Source organism: Ranitomeya variabilis, chromosome 2 (genome assembly GCF_051348905.1).
Source record: "Ranitomeya variabilis isolate aRanVar5 chromosome 2, aRanVar5.hap1, whole genome shotgun sequence".
NCBI lineage: Eukaryota > Metazoa > Chordata > Amphibia > Anura > Dendrobatidae > Ranitomeya > Ranitomeya variabilis.
This window is the reverse complement of record NC_135233.1, coordinates 433,156,966-433,181,598: the sequence shown is the minus strand read 5'-3', so window position 1 is coordinate 433,181,598 and position 24,633 is coordinate 433,156,966. Positions and strand designations below refer to the sequence as shown.

General features: G+C 45.5%; 1 protein-coding gene across 3 annotated transcripts in view; it reads right to left on the bottom strand.

Annotated features, from left to right (window-relative positions):
- Window positions 1-13,212: 13,212 nt before the first annotated feature.
- The window catches only part of PRR5L (proline rich 5 like), a 46,400-nt gene continuing 34,979 nt past the window's right edge, over window positions 13,213-24,633 (bottom strand). For 2 of the 3 annotated variants that reach the window (XM_077287035.1, XM_077287036.1), the window contains exons 8-9: window positions 21,660-21,792; window positions 13,213-14,055 (exon numbers count right to left, since the gene is read on the bottom strand). In XM_077287035.1, coding sequence (XP_077143150.1) covers window positions 13,682-14,055; window positions 21,660-21,792 — 507 coding nt within the window. In that variant the 3' untranslated portion in view covers window positions 13,213-13,681. The remainder of the gene's footprint in view (window positions 14,056-21,659; window positions 21,793-24,633) is intronic. The other variant, XM_077287037.1, reaches the window with a different exon arrangement.

Genomic DNA, 24,633 nt, shown 5'->3' with positions numbered 1-24,633 from the left:
CAGAGGACGTGGAATGGGGACTGGTGAATATCGCATGGCTCACCCTCCCCCGTTATACCCTCCTGGTGCGATCTCTGCAAGTCCCTGCTTCTCCGATGGTCTCCGGCGCCGACAGCTTGTTCCTGTGTTCAGCGGTCACATGGTACCGCTCATTAAAGTAATGAACATGCGCTCCACGCCTATAGGAGTGGAGGTGCGTCCATATTCATTACTTTAATGAGGGGTACCATGTGACCGCTGAACACAGGAAGAGCTGCCGGAGAAGCAGAGACAGGAGGGGGTGAGTATGATGTTATAGCTGCCGCTCCCCTGCCGACCCCCTGGGACAATGACTCGAGTATAAGCAGAGAGGGGCACTTTCAGCCCCCCAAAAATGGGCTAAAAATCTCAGCTTATACTCAAGTATATACGGTATAATTTTATTTTATTTTTTCATATTTGGTATCTCTTCCTGTGTAATCCCCAAACTAAAAATATCAAGAATATTTATCCCATAAGGTATACGCCAAAAAAATATATATTGAAAAGCCAGAATTGCTGTTTTTGCTTGCTGCACCACCTACAACAAATGCAACTAAAGCGATCAAATGGTATCAATTAAGAAAATGACTCCCTTGATTGGAAAAATAAAGTTTTGGGTTTTTTTTAAGTCTCAGAATTTGGGGAAGCAAATTAATTTTTTTTTGTAACAATAAAACAAGGTTTTTTGTTTTTTTAAAAGTTTGGTTTCTCCTTGTTCATACTGAGCTGGACCTTGATGCTGAAGGGTAATTTTTTTTATTTTTACTGCATAATGAACATTGTAAAAGGAAACACAATCCGTCCCCCTCCCTCCCCCAAAAAATAAAAATAATAAAAATGGTGGAATTACTGATGGTGATCAAAAAAAACATAGCTCTTGAAACGAGTGGAGGATAAATTAAATGTGCAAAAAATTTTAAAAAAATCACCCAATTATGGTTTGGATTAAAGGGATTGTCACATTTGCAATAAAGTTTATTTGCTGCTGATCATTCAAGGTGCCTCAAATCTCAAGAACGGGGACCTCTGCCCCTTATTGGAGAAGCTCATCGTTTGTGCTGCCTTGCTATACGTTTTCTAAGGGGCTACAGGACACCGCTATCGTGAGTGGTGGGGACCTTCAGAGATCGGCAACTCCTCACCAGTTCTTGTGGGTAAGTTGTGATACAACTTAAAGGGGTTGTCCCTGGATAGATATTGGTCACATTTCACCAGGATTCTCGAGTAACGTCAAAACTGGGGGGGGTCTAAGGTCCGTAAACCTGTTGTAAAGTAACTTGGCACACACGTGATCAGATGCTATTGTGGTTTAATAAAGAGAGTACATACAAACGTTTCGGTCATAGACCTTCTTCAATGTACTAAACAAAATGATAAATAAATAAAGTATATACAATAAATACATTCAACTAGATGGGTATTTCCTGAAGGAACTACAGATAGTGCTTTGGAATGGTGCCCGGGCTGCCCCTGCAAGACTTTCACACTTGGGTGCCCCTCAGGCGCTGGCTTGGTAGTTGTAGCCCCTAAAGGGGTGAGGCCACTCTGGGACCGATTTGGTGGGCGGGGTCACTCTGGGACCAATTTGGTGGGCGGGGTCACTCTGGGACCGATTTGGCGGGCGGCGCCACTCTGGGTCCGATTTGGCGGGCGGCGCCACTCTGGGTCCGATTTGGCGGGCGGCGCCACTCTGGGTCCGATTTGGCGGGCGGCGCCATTCTGGGTCCGATTTGGCGGGCGGCGCCACTCTGGGTCCGATTTGGCGGGCTGGGTCCGATTTGGTGAGCGGGGCAATAATTATAATAAGACTATAGATAGTGCTTTGAAATTGTGCTGTGCTATCTCTTTAAGAGCTGATATTATCTGCCAAAACTGTCCTGCTAGGGTCATGTACAGTTCGCAGGCGTTGGCATAGTAACTGGGCCTGACTGAGCATATCAATGAGCTAATCAGCCAGGTGGCAGGTACATTTCAAATTGCCTCAGAAACCCGGCCATTATAACCTATGTGAAAATTTCCCTATTGAAATGCATTACAATGAGGGGAAAAAACATTTTCAAACGCAAATTGCGCCAAAACTACAAATCCGATCGACACCAAAAAAAACTTAGCACACCTCTTGGGGACGCTGGCTTTGAAATGACACCTCACTGGAGTCTGTGAGTGAAGCGGTTCGGGCCGCATTATGTGCGGACTGAATAAGAATAAGAATAAGAATAATAAGAAGAAGAAGTTATCCACGGTGGAATAACAGTATAGTGCTTTGTTCCAAAGCATTATAATAAGAATAAGAAGAAGAAGAAGTTATCCACGGTGGAATAACAGTATAGTGCTTTGTTCCAAAGCACTATAATTAATGGTCTCATGTAAATACAAATGGCTGAAAAAAATTGCAACTGCTCAGAGGATAACCACGTACTGAATCTACCAGTCTCTAGTGAAAAGCATTTATCATGAAGAAACGTGCCAATAATCATGCACTAGTGGTGAAAGGAAATTATTCCATAGTGACCGTTGGAGTGAAATAATAAGTAGGGAAGGAAAAAGAAAACCTACCCTCTCACAGAGAGAATGTCTAGTAGAAATTTTGGGGATGAATGGACCTGTAAGTATGTATGCAAAGTCTCAGACTGATTAAGCATGTGGTAGCGCACATTTTGGTAGTAATAAAGCTCAACATACCCCTTATAGTATCTGTAAGTGGTGATAACCGGCTATGCGTCAGTCAGGCACTGTGGGGAGAGATGAAATTGCTACCGAAGTCCTGGGGTAACGCTCAGGGGAAGTGCTCCGTGAGCCATGATGTGTCCAGCTTACCTAAGGTGTACCTGTCCCGGACGCGGTGTCCACCGCTTGTCCTCAGTGTGAGGAAGCTGCCGTGTTAATGCCATTTATGTGCGCGTTCTCAGACGCGCTACCGGAAGTGCCTGACCGGAAGTGACCTGGCGGTGTGGGTATGGCTAAGTTGCGTTCCACTATTGCTGGAGTGGGTGGGGCCGTGCGTTCTACTGCGGGCATGCGCAGTGAAGTAGTGCCCTGTCATTCTGAGATGCATGATCAGCTCCTCCAAAGTGGTGAAAAGTCATTTTAGCTGACAAGTGGTGAAACGTGATCGTTCTTGGTGACCATTAGCAGTGAGTTTTAGCAGGGGTGATCTATATTCCAGTCAATATTAATAAAGCCGATTCTGTGAAAGAGAGATAATAGAATTAGAATGGAAATCACAGATTAGTATCAGCATATTAAATCGCAATACTTTACATCAAAATGGCATTATAAGGGTCACATTAGAGGAGCAAAATCCACACAGTTCATCATGCATTAAGAGAGGAAGGATTGGATATCGTAGTCTCTGTTCAAGCCCCTTGGGGCTAAAGTCTGTAATTCATGTATCCAGTAGGCCTCCCTCTTTCTTAGGAGGCCTATCCTGTCACCCCCTCTACGTGGTGGCGTTACCTGCTCAATCACTTGAAATCTTAGCTGGGCAATGGTATGGCCCTGAGTGATGAAGTGATAGGGAATAGGTAGTAAGGTGTTTTTGCAACTTATCGTGGATTTATGCTTTGAGATCCTTTGCTTGATGGGTTGAGTTGTTTCCCCCACATAATAAAGTCCGCACGGGCATTTAATTATATAAATTACATATGCCGAATCGCATGTAAAGAAGCCTTTTATGGGGTATTCCTTACCATTGTGTGGATGGTATACAGTCGTGCCTCTTTTTATGTTGTTACACTGTATGCACTGCAGGCATGGAAATGTGCCTGTCCTTGGATTGGTAAGGAAACGTCTGGGTATAGATTGTAAACTCCCTATATCTGCTCTTACCAACTTATCACGTATGTTGCGCGGTCTACGGAAGCAGGAGAGGAAAGGTTCAACAAATTCTTTGACCCCTGGGTGAGCTGCTCCTAAGATATGCCAATGGCGTCTAATAGACTTATGGAGTAGGTAAACCAGGGGGTGATAGTTGTGGACGAAGGGAATGCGGTGTTTGGTATCTCTCTTCCTGATAGCGGAAGGATTTGTAGTAGTGATATCCAGTGTATGAGGGGGATATCCCCTCTCTCGAAATTTTGTCCGCATCTCTTCTAGCCGTTTGATTTGTAAATCTTTGTCAGAGACTATTTTTTGGACCCTCTGAAACTGGGATTTTGGGATAGAGTCTTTCTTTTTTTGGGGTGGAAGCTGTCATAGTGTAATAGGCTATTGCGGTCTGTTGGTTTGATGTGTAAATCTGTGGAGAGTTTGCCTTCTTGGTTTTTGAGAATTGTGGTATCTAGGAAATGTATTTGGTCCTGATCGTACGTGATAGTGAAATCCAGGCCTGGCCAGGAAGTCTTGAGGAATCCAAAGAAGGATACCAGTGATGTTTCGGGGCCATTCCAGATACAGAATATGTCGTCAATGTACCTTTTCCACACTACGGCATGTGTGCGGAAAAGGTCATTCACATAAATGGTGCTGGTTTCGTAATCCGCCATATAGGCATTTGCGTACGGTGGCGCAGCGTTGCTACCCATCGCGGTGCCTCTCCTCTGTAGGTAGAATTTGTCCTCAAATAGGAAGTAATTTTTAGTGAGTACCAGGGACAGTAACTCACAGCAGAGGTTGACCTGATCCGGGTCTAGGTCAGAGGTACTCAGTAACCTTCTTACTGATCCGATGCCTTCCACGTGTGGTATGGACGTATATAAGTCCTTTACGTCAAATGTGACAAGATAAGCCTCTGATGGGATGATTTTAAGCTCCTCTATAAGTTTCAAAAAAGCTCCCGTGTCCAGTAGGAAGGAGGGAGTTTGTTTGATCATGGGTGTCAAGATTTTCTCTAAATATTTGGATAGGGGTGAAAGAATTGAGTCTGTTGAAGCCACTATGGGTCTTCCTGGTGGGTTGGCTAAACTTTTGTGAATTTTTGGTAGTACGTAAAATACTGGCGTGGTGGGATTTTGTTTAGTTAGAAATTCACATGTTTTTTGGTCCAGTATTTTTAATTCTCTGTATTTGGTAAGTGTATTTTGTATTTGTTCTCTGGTCATGTTGGTCGGGTCCCTCTCTAGAGGTGTGTAGATGGAGCTGTCGTTCAATTGGCGGTAGACCTCTTGTCTGTATGCGGACTTGTCTAGTACGACTATAGCTCCCCCCTTGTCGGCTGGTTTAACTATTATGTCCTTGTCTGCCTGTAGGGAGTTGAGCGCTTGTTGATCCAGGGCAGTAAGGTTAGATGGAGCATGTAATCTGCCTCTATCAAAGTCATCCCTTAATTTGTGAAACGAGTCATTCACAAAAGAGATGAATGCTTCTAGGTCCGTAAACCGACGCTCATGACCCACAAGCCACTAGTGGGGTGCTGTTTGTTTTTTATTGAAAAAAGTGCTATGTAAAAAAAACTCTACTAATGATATTAAACCAGTTCATAAAAGTGTAGTGTAGAGGGCACTCAGTTCCGCTCTCTGTTCCTTTCTGCTCCGTGCTCTCCGCTCTCCATTCCGATCTCCGTTCCGCTCCCCATTCCGCTTCGATCTCCGTTCCGCTCTCCATTCCGCTCCCCATTCATCTCCGATCTCCGTTCCGCTCCCCATTACGCTTCGATCTCCGTTCCGCTCCCCATTCCGCTCCGATCTCCGTTCCCCTCCCCATTTCACGCCGATCTCCGTTCCGCTCCGATTTCCGTTCCGCTCCAATCTCCTTTCCGCTCCGATCTCTGTTCCGTGCCGATCTGCTCCGATCTCCCTCTATGATTATGGTTGACCGTGTCGATAGTCCGTGGTGACGGCCCAGAGCTCCTACCTGCTGCATCCCTGGTGTCCCTTCTGATTAGTAAACCTTGTGCCTTTGTGGTGGTCTACTAATTGGGAGAGGGGCTGGGGGTCGGTGATCACTGATTATCGATCCGGTCTCTGGACCCTGGGTCCTTGCTCCCCTCTGGGATGTTACTATGAATACAGAGCCTTTCCTACATGGTGAGACCAGTGTTGGTGGCTGAGCCGTGTCTCCTCTGCCAATCCTGCCTACGTTATAGTGGCTGTTTAGTCCTTTCCTAGGGGTCGGGATCCAGCCAGGACTCCTCTACAGCCGGCCGCTCCTAGGTTACTTCTACCATGGATCAAGTCTGGACCAGTGCGGAAGCCATTGATTATTGTGCGCATTCACCTTCCATATGACGGGAATCCACCCTAGAACCCGACACATGCCAGGTTGGCATTACTCTGGGCGGGCAGTCTTTCCAATCTATGGCGGCAGAAATTAACTATTTGCAAAACAGTTATACACTATAAACCCGATTGTAAAATTTACAATCTACAAACACAATCCAGATCCTTATTTTATTACTCCGGAGTCGCCGTCCTCCCCTTTGTAATGTGGATTTTCCTGTTCTACAGTCGGAGGCGATGTATGAAGCACCCGAGGTGCGAGCGACGGAATATTCTCCGTGTGTTGTATCATAGACCCTGTAATTAAAGTGTGTTGGGGGGGCACATACTTTTCATATAGTATAATCTAAACATGCAATTCCAATAAATGTCCAGGAGGTGGCAGCAGATTCTGATAAATGAACAGGGTGAAGTCCATGGGGCGAGCAGAGCCGGGTATTGTGCTGTATGCGTTCAATAATGTAATAATGGAGATGTCATTTCTTTCAGACTCTTGACAGTCAGTAGGGAGGAGCCGCAGATCTGGGAGGCAGAAGGTAGGTATCCATCATAGCGCTGGGGGGCTGAGACTGCCATTCTGTGGCATCATCGAAGCTGGCAGCGCCACACGCACCTCAGCTGCTGCAGCCTTCTTTTTCAGAACCTGTGCTACCTGTTTTTATTCGATAAGGGGTTATTTCTCAATAAGAGGTTCCGCAGCAGCTGAGGTGTGCCTTAGAAGGGTTTGCAGTAGCGTGCAATTTTTGCAAGGTCCTATTATAATTGCAGTGATCCTGCCGCTGTGGGTAAAAGTTTTGTAAAGGAACGGTGGCAATTTTTGGAATCCTGGAGAACTTAATAGAATTGATCCAAGACTCTTGGCTGCCCTCTGCAGGATAGGTGCAGAATGACAACTAAAAACTCCACTAGCACAGTCACTTTTTTTTTTTAAGAAATGTGCAACTGGTTATAGATGTAGCAGAACTGGATTTGTCATCTGCTCCAACTCGTGCAATTTTCAGTAGGAACGCTATGTTAGATAGTAAATAGGAAGCGGCCACAAAGGGTTAAATGACACGTTCCATAAATCTCACATAGGCGCTATTTCCACTCGAAGTCTGCAGCACTTTTCTCGGCCTTAGACGAGAGCGAGCGTCCAGTTACAGTCGTGCTGAGTGAGCGATGTGTCGTTTTATGGGGTCACCAAACACCGGGTTTTACATGACGCCCCATAAATAATGTGCCGGTGTTAATGTTAGAGGAGGACATCTTTATGATCCCCCATCTGCAAGCCAGTCTACTAAGAAAGGCAATTACAGAAATAGATTTGTGTAATACTCCATGGCACCTGCGGGGGCACTGTGGGTTAATGGAACACTTGCTGCCAAGAGGTCACAGGTGATTACTGTAGGCTGCACATGATATCACTTTCATCAAGGTAACATCTGATGATTTTAGACCTTGCTGTCGCCCCCATAACTAGAAAGAAGAAGCCCCTCGAATGGCTGACAACCGATTTCAGTGTCAAGCAGCAGGGAATTAAATCTGGGATGTTTGGAAATGCATATTAGTAGGATATTACAAAAGTAAATGGAGGGTCCCCGGCTTCCTACCCGATAGAATACCTCACTTCCCAATAAACAATGAGAAATTTACCTTCGTAAAGTGCAACTCCATCCACCATTAATATAAACATTTCCAGGACTGTGCACGCTGCTTACTTACATGGCAAAGAAATGATTTGAAAAAAGTTGGTAAATGGCTTTTTTTTTTTTTTTTTCCTTCCCTGAATATCCCTCCCATCATGCACCAGGATGCAGCATATGCGTCATATTCCGCTCCTCATGGGAGGAACTTCTTTACTCATTGTCGCCCTCTGCTGGGGAATAATGGAGCTGAAAAGGGAGATTGACGGAAGGGAAATTACAGCTTAGTTCTGATACAGAATGTCATTTTCTTGTTTGTTTTTTTCCGTTCATTCAATAGTTTTTTTTATGCTAAATATAAACGACAGTTAGTACACAAGCAGTTTATGGGCTATGGCTACATTGTCTGTGCTGTGGCCGATTTACGTGCCTCATTGCATGCAGCAGCAAACTATTGTCCAAAATTTTGCCACCAGATAGAACTTTTAGACCCTAACGGAAAGCGAGACCCCCAGATAAAGTAGGGTCGAAACGTGCGTTGGGGTCTGATGTGGAGGCCTATGTGGTGACACATTCTATTATTTTGGGGTATATCTGACTATACTCCATCTTTATCTCTTCACTATTGATTTTATTTTTGTGCACCTAATCTCTATACATCAAACTCGCAGAATTGCATTATAATTAACTTTGTGGAGCTACGTATGTGCCTGTATATACCTGTTAGCACCACTCCTTGATAGTATTCTGCCATCTGGTGGCTACTTCATGTATTGCTTTTTATTTTTTTGTGTCTCTCATCAGTCTCCCCTTTTTTGCATTGTTTCTTGTTTTTACTGTTAGCTTTAAATTAATATTTATGGTATATACAGTGCCTACAAGTAGTATTCAACCCCCTGCAGATTTAGCAGGTTTACACATTTGGAATTAACTTGGCATTGTGACATTTGGACTGTAGATCAGCCTGGAAGTGTGAAATGCACTGCAGCAAAAAAGAATGTTATTTCTTTGTTTATTTTTTTTTTTAAATTGTGAAATGTTTTTTCAGAGGGTCATTTATTATTCAACCCCTCAACCCCCCAGAATTCTGTTTGGTTCCCCTAAAGTATTAAGAAGTAGTTCAGGCACAAAGAAGAATGAGCTTCACATGTTTGGATTAATTATCTCTTTTTCCAGCCTTTTCTGACTATTTAAGACCCTCCCCAAACTTGTGAACAGCACTCAAACATGGTCAACATGGGAAAGACAAAGGAGCATTCCAAGGCCATCAGAGACAAGATCGTGGAGGGTCACAAGGCTGGCAAGGGGTACAAAACCCTTTCCAAGGAGTTGGGCCTACCTGTCTCCACTGTTGGGAGCATCATCCGGAAGTGGAAGGCTTATGGAACTACTGTTAGCCTTCCACGGCCTGGACAGCCTTTGAAAGTTTCCTCCCGTGCCGAGGCCAGGCTTGTCCGAAGAGTCAAGGCTAACCCAAGGACAACAAGGAAGGAGCTTCGGGAAGATCTCATGGAAGTTGGGACATTGGTTTCAGTCAATACCATAAGTAACGTACTCCACCGCAATGGTCTCCGTTCCAGACGAGCCCGTAAGGTACCTTTACTTTCAAAGCGTCATGTCAAGGCTCGTCTACAGTTTGCTCATGATCACTTGGAGGACTCTGAGACTGACTGGTTCAAGGTTCTCTGGTCTGATGAGACCAAGATCGAGATCTTTGGTGCCAACCACACACGTGACGTTTGGAGACTGGATGGCACTGCATACGACCCCAAGAATACCATCCCTACAGTCAAGCATGGTGGTGGCAGCATCATGCTGTGGGGCTGTTTCTCAGCCAAGGGGCCTGGCCATCTGGTCCGCATCCATGGGAAGATGGATAGCACGGCCTACCTGGAGACTTTGGCCAAGAACCTCCGCTCCTCCATCAAGGATCTTAAGATGGGTCGTCATTTCATCTTCCAACAAGACAACGACCCAAAGCACACAGCCAAGAAAACCAAGGCCTGGTTCAAGAGGCAAAAAATCAAGGTGTTGCAGTGGCCTAGTCAGTCTCCTGACCTTAACCCAATTGAAAACTTGTGGAAGGAGCTCAAGATTAAAGTCCACATGAGACACCCAAAGAACCTAGATAACTTGGAGAAGATCTGCATGGAGGAGTGGGCCAAGATAACTCCAGAGACCTGTGCCGGCCTGATCAGGTCTTATAAAAGACGATTATTAGCTGTAATTGCAAACAAAGGTTATTCCACAAAATATTAAACCTAGGGGTTGAATAATAATTGACCCACACTTTTATGTTTAAAATTTATAAAAATTTAACTGAGCAACAAAACTTTTTGGTTTGTAAGATTTATGCATCTGTTAATAAATCCTGCTCTTGTTCGAAGTTTGAAGGCTCTAACTTATTTGCATCTTATTAAACCTGCTAAATCTGCAGGGGGTTGAATACTACTTGTAGGCACTGTAAACATCTGTCTGATTAAGTTGGAGAAAATCACAGAAAATAACTTACAGGGATCTGATGCCAGAGGACAATGGGGTAAAGATATTTCTCCGATGAAGCTCCTTCAAACTGTTTGGGACATGTGGAAGAACGAATGTCCAGAGAAGAGGCAGTGACGCTACCTCGAGTCCTGTGTCGGGAGGTGGTAAAGCCTCCTGAGACCCTTCATGTGTGGGGACTTGTCAGCCATGGAGGGGGTCACTCACAATGTATGGGGGCTTCTCATCCATGGAGGGGGTCACTCACAAATTTGCCTAAGACCACGTCTAGGAATAAAGAATGAAATCTAAACATCCTCCAAGAGCAACCTCTCCAATCATCCAGGACAATGTGGAGATGATGCTTTTTTCCAACATGATGGAGACCAGGTCACAAGGCAAACGTGATAAAGTAGCTCAGAACAAAACACTGACATTTTGGACCCAGAGGGAGGAAAGTCCCCAGATCTTAGTCCCATTGAGAACCTGAGGTCAATCCTCAAAAAGAGACAAGAACAAAAATTATAATAACCTCCAAGCTTTGATGAGACAAGAATTGGCGGCCATCAGTCAGGATCTGCCTAGGAGCCGATACACATCTACCGGGGCGAAGGGCAGAAGTCTGAAGAATAAGGGGCAGCACTTGGAACATTGAGACTTTATTAACTTTTATTGACAAATACATGAAGTTTCTGTAAACGTCTAAAATGCCGATATCGGAGCGGAGTTGAGTCGTTCTGCGGAGGTCTTCCTCCCTCATCACAACCTAAACTATCAGGTCAGGATGTGACCGGCGACAGATGTGCAGACGCCCGAGGAGAAATTATTCCGCCAGGCAGTCTGTTTTTTATTTATTCCGAGCTGTGATGGCTGCCTGCTCCAGCTGTTAAATTCCAGCTTTTCAGAAGCATTTTTTTATTTTAGTGTTTTGCATCGCTAATCCCTTATTACACAGATTACAGTAATCCTGAGTTTGGTTTCTGGTTCTTCCTTCAGATCTCTCCCAATATGGGGAAGTTATAAATCAAAGAACTTCTCATACCACCTACGGGTGCAATATATCAAACCTAACATTTGAAAATTGATGTACAGTCAACGAGTTGTCAAGTTTTACTTTTTATTCCAGCAGCATTCCGTCCCGCAAGCAGCAATGTAAGCAGTTCTGTGTCCGGTCAGCAGCTGAAGCAGCTCTTTCTTCCTCTCTCGCAGCGTCAATTATCTCCAGCCAATAACGTGCAGTCAACTCACACAAGAAATTAACTTTGCAAATTGTATCGGCAAATCTGAGGACGCACGTTCAGTTGAAAAAGACATCGGTGGCCCCATGATTGTCTCAGTGGCCCATCAATCAGCGCCCTGCGATTGTGTCACCATTCTTGGGTGCCCCTCTTTCCCCACTATGAAAAACAGCAGTGGCAGCTGAAGTGTGGCCAGATAAATTTGCCTGTAAAATGGCGCATTCTGACAGCAGATGTCTCCTACGTGGCCTCATTTGCGCCTTTGAAGTGTCTGTGATTGTTGTGGGATTAAATAAGTTTTATAACAAGTGGAGAAACGAGAGTGAAACTTCACAACTTCGCGCACACAAGTTGCCTTTTCTGTCTCGCCCGCTCTCACAAACCTCAGACGCAGCGCTTGCCCTGCTTGATACATCCTGGCCTTAATACCTCTTGTTTTTTATTATTATTTTATTTTCAAGATGAAAAGAAAAAAAATTGTCAGGTTTCCATAAACAGGAGACAGCCCTGCTCAGTCACAATCTCCTTTAGATCTTTACAAACGGCGAGACATGAATGGAAACCGCGCCTGCAATTTGCACGGGCGCTTTAATCACCCAAACATCTCATCAATCACCGAAATCCATTTACAAGTCACCGTACACGTCTCATATGTACACACACGTCCTACCATATGCCAGTCTTGTACTCTAAACCCACCGGATCAAGGTGTGACAAATTTTTGTTGCTGCACGCGTTCTAGTAAATTCCGCTGAACTTTTAGGCAGTCCTCCGAAGAATGAAACAAAGTTCTAGTTACAATGTGACACCGAATTTCTGGCAAGCATTATAGAAAATTTGACATATAACGTCAGGACACCTTCCCTTTCAACTATAAATAATTGACTTTTTTTAAAAGGTGCAAAAGGGGAAAAAATAATGTAACATTTGGAGCAAATGCACTCGAAAACTAGTGGAGGTGGAGGGGAAGATATGTTCCTTCCAGGTTTGGTTGCTGCTTCTTTGCCTTTCTCTGCTACACATTTAACAAAGCATGATGTTTGAGAATTTTGGCGAAACTTTAGATATAAAACGTCTGTCTACAAATATGGCTCCCCTTTTTTTTTCTCCCCCTCATCCCAGTCCGTTCGACACTGGAAGAAGTTTGCAACTTTTTAAAGTCACAATTCATACTTTTTCGTTTCATCTATTGTCATCGTCAAGCGCGACCCTTCTTCCCAACCATATTTCAGAAGTTGTGAGCGAGGCGCAAAATAGCACAAACAAGTTGTGCAAAAAAAATAAAAAATTTGGGACAAAAAATTTGGCGCAAAACCCATGATAAACCCCTCTCTTCATTTGGTGATCTTAAAATACATGCAATTTATTTGTATCTGCCCTAAGAAGACTCAGTGTACAATATTATAGGACCCCATAGGTTTTACAAAAATTGGCAATTCTGTCCTAATTCTGGTAGTAATTCGGTGGAGATGGTGCCAACAACGGGAACAAAAAATGGCAAAACACGAACTTTTGCTTTTTAGGGACCCAAAATGACTGGAGTTAAACAAGTTTCCTCATTATTAGTGTAGTGTAGACAAGGGGCCTCTTACTGTATCAGAGTCTACACACAACTGGTGCCAGCCCTGAATTTGCTATAGACCCCCCCCAAATTTTTCATGCAAAAGGTACAAAAACACCAGTGAAGCCAAGTTGAAAAAATAAAACTTTATTTTGCTTTCCAGTTTGTTCCATCCTCTCCGACTCCTAATCTTAAATGCACTTTAATTAGAACAACAATAATAAAAAGTTAAAAACTATTTCAAGTTTTATGAAATCGGGAAGCATCGTTTGGGCAGAATCCGAGGTGTTCGTCCAAATCAAAAGCGTTCCTGTCCTGTGCCGCTTGGTTGGTTTTCAGTTTTGATGCATCCACGGAGAATAAAACGTGAGGGGTTCACATACGGGAAGGATGTACCTTATTATAACATATACCATATACAGTTAAAGTACCATAAAAAGTGATTTATATGTTCTTATTGCGTTAGGCTCTTCGTAAAACATGGTGTGGTCAGTCTGTGGTCATACGGTGGAGTAGAAGTTGGGATCCTTGTGAGGCTCCAAAAATATTTCTGATATCTATTTTTGCTCTTTTAAAGGTCTTTAGTTTTTGGGGTACCTGTCAGCTGGGGGATGGGCAGATGTTCTCGGAGCCATCACGGAGGTCGGTACTCAGCAGCTCCGATGGACTGTCCACAATATTTGGCTCACTGCTAAACTGTCGCTGGGTGAAATTCGGTTGCAGTAGAAGACACTGGTCGGAAAGCTCCGTCTCCTCGGATCTAGGATGCATGATGGAGGCCATCGCTAAAAGTTGGATGTCCGTGTGAGCGTTGGCTACTGTGTGTCTCCTGATGCTTCCACATTTTTCCAAATAGGCCTCACCCTCCTGCTCTGTGAGCGGGGAAAGACAACGCTCAACTGGAAGGGAAATACCGCCATGTGGGGTGTAGGGTACAGAGTCCGATCTTAGATGACATTTAGGGAATCTGTGCTCTAGAAAGAGAAAACATATTAAGAGTCATCATGGAACATTTGGCCACCATCAAAGTAATAAGTCCAAAAATAATCCATTAGGAAGTCTAAAAATAATCACTCAAAAGCTATGAGCTGACCTGTACATTTTAATGCAAGGACTGTAGTACCCCTTGCTGCCAGTAGGTGCTAAATTATTTATTAATTTTTTAACAGCTGATAAATGATTAAAAATACAAAAATAAAGAGATTTCTTCTCAGTCCTGTGACTAGGATATCGCCCAAACCATAAATACGCTAGCAGAGAGTAGCCTGATGCATTTATCACCTCCCCGTCACACTACTTATACAGACCAGTTATAGTTATACTGATGGTCACCAACCAGTGGGTCTTCAGCTGTGGCAAAACTGCAATTCCCAGCATGGGACATTGTTACATCATTCACTCCAGTTTCCTCCTGGAGTCCTTACTCCAAAGATCGGAAAGTATGAAAGTTGAAAAGTCTAAAACCATCCGTATTTTTGCAGGGTACTTAAAGGGGCATTTCACCATTATCATATGGATGACCCCTGTTCTTAAGATAGGTCAATATCAGTTTGTAGAGATGAACACCTGACGCTGCATTGAACAACTGTTCTCATGTCGATCAGCAGCCGGATGTAAAGCCGGATGTAGACCGGTGCAGAGCGGAACAGCCTAGGGGCCAATGCCTGGTACTGCAGATCAGCTCCACATTCATTTGGCCAGGAGTGGCCACTAAATCGTCCGTAATCCCATCCTTGTCAGACCTGAGAACAATTCTTCTATGGCGTACAGAGTGTCGGATCTCCACCCAATCTCATATTTATGACCAACACGGGTCATCAATATCATGTTGGTGAAACATCCCTTTAAATTTACTTTAAAGGGAACCTGTCACCTGAATTTGGCAATATTGCCTTGCGCTGGCGTGTACTCCGGAGGACAGAGAATGAACTTCAATCCAATATTGCGGCCAGCATGCAGCCAGCGGGTAAGGAAAGGGTGAATCAAACACCCGAAAACCCCGCCCATATGACCCAAAACTGGTCCCACCAAATTCAGGTGACAGGTTCCCTCTAAGGTAATGATGAGATCAACATACTTTCTGCTTTCAAGATGGGTTTGGAAGCATTCCTTGATAATCGGTTCACTATAAAGTGTCCCCCTGCTGAGACTGCCGCAATCAGCTCTAATCTGAGAGGAAACCGGGTAGGAAGTGTTCCATTTCCCTGCAGCACCTCCGCAGGTGAAATGAAGAATTACACAGTGCCTATTCATATTAACACAAGAACAGGACACTCTGGTCCTCTAAACCCTTCTTCAGGCTGGACAAGACCTAAGGATCCTAAACAAAAGACCCCATCTATTGTCAGGACATCACAGAGTTAGGTAAGGAGAATGTCTACCACCCCGGCAGATTAGGAGCTCACACTATGGTTTTTAGTAGGAGGGTTTGGGAATGTCTGGATGATCTGTAAGAAATTACACTTAGGCGGAGATGAGCACAGACTTGTCCTGACTCCGAGGACTGAAATCTACAAACTTACTGAACTTTTCATCTCAACCATTTAGCCTGTGGAAAGTGATGTCCAGATACTGGAATACTAAAATGACGTTCGGGCCGATGTGTCCTGAGGCACATGGTCTTCACATCCAATTCCAGGACAATGGACATAGCCTGGAATTAGACAGGTGGTGGATATAAGCCATTAAAAGCTCTTAAATTGTTCCTTCATGTACCAGGGCTTAAATTGGGTTTCCACCAAAGGGTATTCACCATCTTCGGAAAGTATTATTGGACCCTTATAACCATGCCATGCTCCACCGGAGTGCCCATTCCTAAAGTAAGACTTCCACCTTGGTGCCACTTACTCCCAAAAAAAAAAAGTTTATAAACTTCTAAGGCGAGAACTTTTCTTCTCCCGGCACACAAAGCAGGGTCGGCACAATGTGGCGATATCATTGTACCACCTGCGGAGAACATTGAGGTGGTGTAGGCCGGGGGCAGGATGCGGTGTGGATCAGGCGGATCACCGCTCTACTACAGGCACCAAACTGTTGGCGTGATGTTGACCGTGAGACAATTCAAAGTTGAGATGTTCCCTGCCGTGGGGTCTAGTGATTCTACTGCTAGAATTTTGAGCCCGACTGTTCCCTTCTCATACTGCACCACTGGCCCATAGATCATATAGATTTTTGTAAACAAGCAATGAAGTATATAAAAACGAAATCAGGAAATCTGTAGTGAGCTCAAAAACAAATTCCCCCCAAAAAGCCACAACTTTTTCTGAGCATTTCAGTTGTGGTAAATTCTGAATTTTCTCACACAAGATGAAGTTGTCGTTGTATCAACGGATCATCGTCTACACGCCAACGTCTGTCTCACGACAAGACTCTGGACACTTAGAGGTTCCCGGAACTGGAGACATGTGACAACGTTGTCATCAGGGGAAAAAGAAACGCCCCAGACTCAACTATTAGGGGTCCCATGCACAATAGGAAGCCATCTGCCAAACCACGGTTTGGCCGGCAGACACCGTCCCCGACTCCTGCTTACACTGTGCCGACAGCTTCTTTCTTCAGAAGAGACACTTCCACACTCTTGTTTTTGGCTAGAGAAGCCACCAGAAGAAAAGGATTGGCATCCAAAATGGCACGTTCTGGATCCGTATCTCCCCAGACATCAACTGTTGGGGGGACACCATAGCAACCTTTGACTGTCAGCCAAGCCCATCAATATTGTTCTGATGTTGGTCCAAATTCAAATCTAACCCTACAGTCGGCCTCCTCCAGCCCAGAATAATTGATAGTGGGCTACAAAAAGATAAAATAAACATTGACCCCCTAAACCCGAGACCCCTCTATAAACTAGAACGAGAGCTGTTCAGAAAACATGACTTGCTCTCTGATGGACATGAACCGTGTATGAATCACATGGACGACCATCATGAGAACTTTCTGCATACCCCAAGAGTTCTGCGGCAAAATCATCAGTCTATGATGAGCAAACCCTTTAAGGGGTGGGATTATGCTAATTGGGTAGACCTGGCAACTATAGTCTCCAAATGCAGAGCCATGGGGACGGGCTACAGCCGAGACAATCTGATGGCGCTCACCCTTAAAGCCAGTCTACCCTGCCACATAGAAAGGGGTCCCGAGTAAGGAATCCTCCCTCTAATGTGCTTAAACAGCATTTGGAGAAGGGGGGGTTTTACTGACATCCCCAGATATTTTTTTTACATTTTCTATTTTTATTAATATGAAGTTCATTTGCTACATTTTTGGGTCACCAGTGCCCCCCAGAAAGCGATATCTACGCCAGCTAGACCACAGCCATTTTTCATTAATCCCCAATCGTTTTTTTACTTTGGAAAAGTGTCAGGAGAGCAGGAATCAGGAAAAAGTCTCCAATTATTGCACAAATATGGCGTCTGCAACAGTTCAGAACTTTTTTTCTGCAAGAAATCAGCCACTAATAAGCCCCCGGTGGGATCTGCGATTATTGTTGTGCAGGAATTCTCTCCGAGAAGTGTTGATGATGGCGACTAATTGGCATGCACCCCGCGTGATGTGTCTCCACCGCCGCCCATGAGAGTGGGCAGAGTGTGCAAATAATAATGCCAAGGATTCTGGGAAAAACCCACCAAATAAATGAGATCCCCGCTGCGGCCCCCTTCGCTCCTCCTCTGAAAACCCGAACATAGACGCCAATGATCAGAGTAATTTTTTTGGCATCGATTAGTCACGCAGCTGCTTTGGATTTCATGTGTCTATTCACTGCAGCCGCGGCTCTGTGAACGAAGTGTATCACACCCGGACGGAAGCCAAGGAGGACATCAGCACCGAGGGCACAACGCAGCTGAACGGGGGCCAACAAGAGAGTCACTATGGGGTATTCAGAAGCAGATCCATCACACCGATGTGCAGTGCTAGTCATCCAGGATCAGTGCAGGACCGCAATGTATGTACACAGTGACTGCACCAGCAGAATAGTGAGTGCAGCTCTGGGCTACAGGAGGTAACTCTGGATCAGTAATGTAATGTATTATACCCCAGAGCTGCACTCACTATGCTGCTGGTGCAGTCACTGTGTACATACATTACATAACTGATCCTGAGTTACATCCTGTATTATACTCCAGAGCTGCACTCACTATTCTGCTGGTGCAGTCACTGGGTACATACATTACTGATCCTGAGTTACATCCTGTATTATACTCCAGAGCTGCACTTACTATTGTGCTGGTGCAGTCACTGGGTACATACATTACATTACTGATCCTGAGTTACATCCTGTATTATACTCCAGAGCTGCACTCACTATTCTGCTGGTGCAGTCACTATGTACATATATTACATTACTGATCCTGAGTTACATCATGTATTATACCCCAGAGCTGCACTCACTATTCTGCTGGTGCAGTCACTGTGTACATACATTACTGATCCTGAGTTACATCCTGTATTATACTCCAGAGCTGCACTCGCTATTCTGCTGGTGCAGTCACTGTGTACATACATTACTGATCCTGAGTTACATCCTGTATTATACTCCAGAGCTGCACTCACTATTCTGCTGGTGCAGTCACTATGTACATATATTACATTACTGATCCTGAGTTACATCATATATTATACCCCAGAGCTGCACTCACTATTCTGCTGGTGCAGTCACTGTGTACATACATTACTGATCCTGAGTTACATCCTGTATTATACTCCAGAGCTGCACTCGCTATTCTGCTGGTGCAGTCACTGTGTACATTCATTACTGATCCTGAGTTACACCCTGTATTATACTCCAGAGCTGCACTCACTATTCTGCTGGAGCAGTCACTGTGTACATACATTACATTACTGATCCTGAGTTACATTCTGTATTATACCCCAGAGCTGCACTCACTATTCTGCTGGTGCAGTCACTGTGTACATACATTACATTACTGATCCTGAGTTACATCCTGTATTATACCCCAGAGCTGCACTCACTATTCTGCTGGTGCAGTCACTGTGTACATACATTACATTACTGATCCTGAGTTACATCCTGTATTATACTCCAGAGCTGCACTCACTATTCTGCTGGTGCAGTCACCGTGTACATACATTACATTACGGATCCTGAGTTACTTCCTGTATTATACTCCAGAGCTGCACTCACTATTCTGCTGGTGCAGTCACTGTGTACATACATTACTGATCCTGAGTTACATCCTGTATTATACTCCAGAGCTGCACTCGCTATTCTGCTGGTGCAGTCACTGTGTACATACATTACTGATCCTGAGTTACATCCTGTATTATACTCCAGAGCTGCACTCACTATTCTGCTGGAGCAGTCACTGTGTACATACATTACATTACTGATCCTGAGTTACATTCTGTATTATACCCCAGAGCTGCACTCACTATTCTGCTGGTCTGCAGTCACTGTGTACATACATTACATTACTGATCCTGAGTTACATCCTGTATTATACCCCAGAGCTGCACTCACTATTCTGCTGGTGCAGTCACTGTGTACATACATTACATTACTGATCCTGAGTTACATCCTGTATTATACCCCAGAGCTGCACTCACTATTCTGCTGGTGCAGTCACTGTGTACATATATTACATTACTGATCCGGAGTTACTTCCTGTATTATACTCCAGAGCTGCACTCACTATTCTGCTGGTGCAGTCACTGTGTACATACATTACATTACTGATCCTGAGTTACATCCTGTATTATACTCCAGAGCTGCACTCACTATTCTGCTGGTGCAGTCACTGTGTACATACATTACATTACTGATCCTGAGTTACATCCTGTATTATACCCCAGAGCTGCACTCACTATTCTGCTGGTGCAGTCACTGTGTACATACATTACATTACTGATCCTGAGTTACCTCCTGTATTATACCCCAGAGCTGCACTCACTATTCTGCTGGTGCAGTCACTGTGTACACACATTACATTACTGATCCTGAGTTACATCCTGTATTATACTCCAGAGCTGCACTCGCTATTCTGCTGGTGCAGTCACTGTGTACATACATTACTGATCCTGAGTTACATCCTGTATTATACCCCAGAGCTGCACTCACTATTCTGCTGGTGCAGTCACTGTGTACATACATTACATTACTGATCCTGAGTTACCTCCTGTATTATACCCCAGAGCTGCACTCACTATTCTGCTGGTGCAGTCACTGTGTACACACATTACATTACTGATCCTGAGTTACATCCTGTATTATACCCCAGAGCTGCGCTCACTATTCTGCTGGTGCAGTCACTGTGTACATACATTACATTACTGATCCTGAGTTACATCCTGTATTATACCCCAGAGCTGCACTCACTATTCTGCTGGTGCAGTCACTGTGTACATACATTACATTACTGATCCTGAGTTACATCCTGTATTATACCCCAGAGCTGCACTCACTATTCTGCTGGTGCAGTCACTGTGCACATACATTACATTACTGATCCTGAGTTACATCCTGTATTATACCCCAGAGCTGCACTCACTATTCTGCTGGTGCAGTCACTGTGCACATAAATTACATTACTGATCCTGAGTTACCTCCTGTATTATACCCCAGAGCTGCACTCACTATTCTGCTGGTGCAGTCACTGTGTACATACATTACATTACCGATCCTGAGTTACCTCCTGTATTATACCCCAGAGCTGCACTCACTATTCTGCTGGTGCAGTCACTGTGCACATACATTACATTACTGATCCTGAGTTACATCCTGTATGTATACAGTGACTGCACCAGCAAATAGTAAGGTGGAGTTGAGCTTTAGTGGGAAGATCTGAACTGAATCTGGACGCAGAGGTAACACAGTAATGGCCCAGTGCATCTCTATGGGGGATAGGTCATGAGCTGGTGTAAATGATTTCCATCTATAGGAGAATTGGCCCTTAAAGTCTCATTATCCCGTCCACTTCTAGACTTTCCAGCTGACATGATGGTGATCTGGAGTCTGGAGTTAATATTTGACTAATGTTTGTCTTAATTGGTTTGGATTAGCGATTATACAGCAACATAAACACGAGAGGAAGAAAATGGGGTTAATTACCAAAACGGCGTCTGCGTTCTTCCCACACTCTGGAGGCTGAGAACATCACATATGGCCCGAGGTTCTGCTAATCTCAGGGCATTCAACGCTTTCTAAGGCTTCGGAATATTATTTTCTGCCTTTTGATTAACGCGGATATAAAATAAAAACTGTTCCCAGAGTATCGGTTCTCCAACACTTAAAGGGATTGTCTGGCCAGAAATGTGAAGGCCATTCCCCTTTATACTAGGATGGCTTGTGTGTACCATATTGGGAACCTCCCATGTCCTCGGAGGACGTCCCACCACAACCCCTTTAAATGTGGACAAGATATGTGAACCTTTGCCCGGAGGCACAGGCTGGGGGGCTGTCAGGGTTTGCAGCGGATGTCAGTGAATGCTGGGAGTTGTAGTGTTGTAACTGCTGAAGACCCACAGGTTGGAAGCCATGACCACCATTTGAGGTCCACCATGATGGATCTAGTTTTCATCGTATCCGGTAGTTATTACATTGGGTCATGTCCAGAGGAGTCGATCTTACCAAGTAGACAGGGCGCACTATTGTGGCAGTAGCTCCGGTCCCCATAGGCCGCCAGGTATGGAGATACCACTATTTTCACCAGCTCTTCCAGCTTCAGGTAACCATCACTGGGTCCCGATGGCTCGTGGATACCCTGAAAGGAACAACATGACAAGAACCCATCAGGTGAAGGAGAACACGATCTCCGCCCCTCCACAGGTCTTCATAGTGATACTGACGGCAGGCGCTGGTTCTGGTAACGGAGGAGGAGGCCTGACGCCACATGAGAAGACACCAGCTGATACCGGGCTCATAGTAGTTGGGAAGGGGATCTGATATAGATTTGGCCCTGGGGCCCCCAGGACAAGTGACACCTCTGCCGGGGATCAATGTTTCCATCTGCACTCAAGGAAAGCGGACGACGTAAAGGGATCGTCCCAACACAACAGATCACCTCTTCCCAGGACAGGTATTATTGGATGATCCATGAGGGTCCTACAACTGGTCATGAGACGAGAAGTCCCAAAAGTCCCCATTGTGAATACAGATGGAGTGAACTATTGCGACCACTGCTCCAATCACTGTCTATAGGAGGTGGCCGCACACGCTCACTACCGCTCCATTCACCATGTATAGGAGGTGGTCGCACATGCTCACTACCGCTTCATTCACCATCTATAGAAGGTGGTCGCACACACGCTCACTACCGCTTCATTCACTGTCTATAGAAGGTGGTCGCACACACGCTCACTACCGCTCCATTCACTGTCTATAGGAGGTGGTCGCACACGCTCACTACCGCTCCATTCACTGTCTATAGGAGGTGGTCGCACACGCTCACTACCGCTCCATTCACCATCTATAGAAGGTGGTCGCACACGCTCACTACCGCTTCTTTCACTGTCTATAGGAGGTGGTCGCACACGCTCATTACTGCTTCATTGACTGTCTATAGAAGGTAGTCGCACAAGCTCACTACCGCTCCATTCACTGTCTATAGGAGGTGGTCGCACACGCTCACTACCGCTCCATTCACTGTCTATAGGAGGTGGTCGCACACGCTCACTACCGCTCCATTCACCATCTATAGAAGGTGGTCGCACACGCTCACTACCGCTTCTTTCACTGTCTATAGGAGGTGGCCGCACACGCTCACTACTGCTTCATTGACTGTCTATAGAAGGTAGTCGCACACGCTCACTACCGCTCCATTCACTGTCTATAGGAGGTGGTCGCACACGCTCACTACCGCTCCATTCACTGTCTATAGGAGGTGGTCGCACACGCTCATTACCGCTCCATTCACTGTCTATAGGAGGTGGTCGCACACGCTCACTACCGCTCCATTCACTGTCTATAGGAGGTGGTCGCACACGCTCACTACCGCTCCCTTCACTGTCTATAGGAGGTGGTCGCACACGCTCACTACCGCTTCTTTCACTGTCTATAGGAGGTGGTCGCACACGCTCACTACCGCTCCATTCACCATCTATAGAAGGTGGTCGCACACGCTCACTACCGCTTCATTCACTGTCTATAGGAGGTGGTCGCACACGCTCACTACTGCTTCATTGACTGTCTATAGGAGGTGGTCGCACACGCTCACTACCGCTCCATTCACTGTCTATAGGAGGTGGTCGCACACGCTCACTACCGCTCCATTCACCATCTATAGAAGGTGGTCGCACACGCTCACTACCGCTTCATTCACTGTCTATAGAAGGTGGTCGCACACACGCTCACTACCGCTCCATTCACTGTCTATAGGAGGTGGTCGCACACGCTCACTACCGCTCCATTCACTGTCTATAGGAGGTGGTCGCACACGCTCACTACCGCTCCATTCACCATCTATAGAAGGTGGTCGCACACGCTCACTACCGCTTCTTTCACTGTCTATAGGAGGTGGCCGCACACGCTCACTACTGCTTCATTGACTGTCTATAGAAGGTAGTCGCACACGCTCACTACCGCTCCATTCACTGTCTATAGGAGGTGGTCGCACACGCTCACTACCGCTCCATTCACTGTCTATAGGAGGTGGTCGCACACGCTCATTACCGCTCCATTCACTGTCTATAGGAGGTGGTCGCACACGCTCACTACCGCTCCATTCACTGTCTATAGGAGGTGGTCGCACACGCTCACTACCGCTCCCTTCACTGTCTATAGGAGGTGGTCGCACACGCTCACTACCGCTTCTTTCACTGTCTATAGGAGGTGGTCGCACACGCTCACTACCGCTCCATTCACCATCTATAGAAGGTGGTCGCACACGCTCACTACCGCTTCATTCACTGTCTATAGGAGGTGGTCGCACACGCTCACTACTGCTTCATTGACTGTCTATAGGAGGTGGTCGCACACGCTCACTACCGCTCCATTCACTGTCTATAGGAGGTGGTCGCACACGCTCACTACCGCTCCATTCACCATCTATAGAAGGTGGTCGCACACGCTCACTACCGCTTCTTTCACTGTCTATAGAAGGTGGTCGCACACGCTCACTACCGCTTCATTCACTGTCTATAGAAGGTGGTCGCAGACGCTCACTACCGCTCCATTCACTGTCTATAGAAGGTGGTCGCACACGCTCACTACCGCTCCATTCACTGTCTATAGGAGGTGGTCGCACACGCTCACTACCGCTCCATTCACTGTCTATAGAAGGTGGTCGCACACGCTCACTACCGCTCCATTCAATGTCTATAGGAAGTGGTCGCACACGCTCACTACAGCTTCATTCACTGTCTATAGAAGGTGGTTGCACACGCTCAGTACTGCTCCAGTCACTGTCTATGGGAGGTCGCACTCGCTCACTAGCACTCCAGTCACTGTCTATAGTAGTGGTCGCACACGCTCACTACAGCTCCATTCACTGTCTATAGTAGTGGTCGCACACGCTCACTACCGCTCCATTCACTGTCTATAGTAGTGGTCGCACACGCTCACTACCGCTCCATTCAATGTCTATAGGAAGTGGTCGCACACGCTC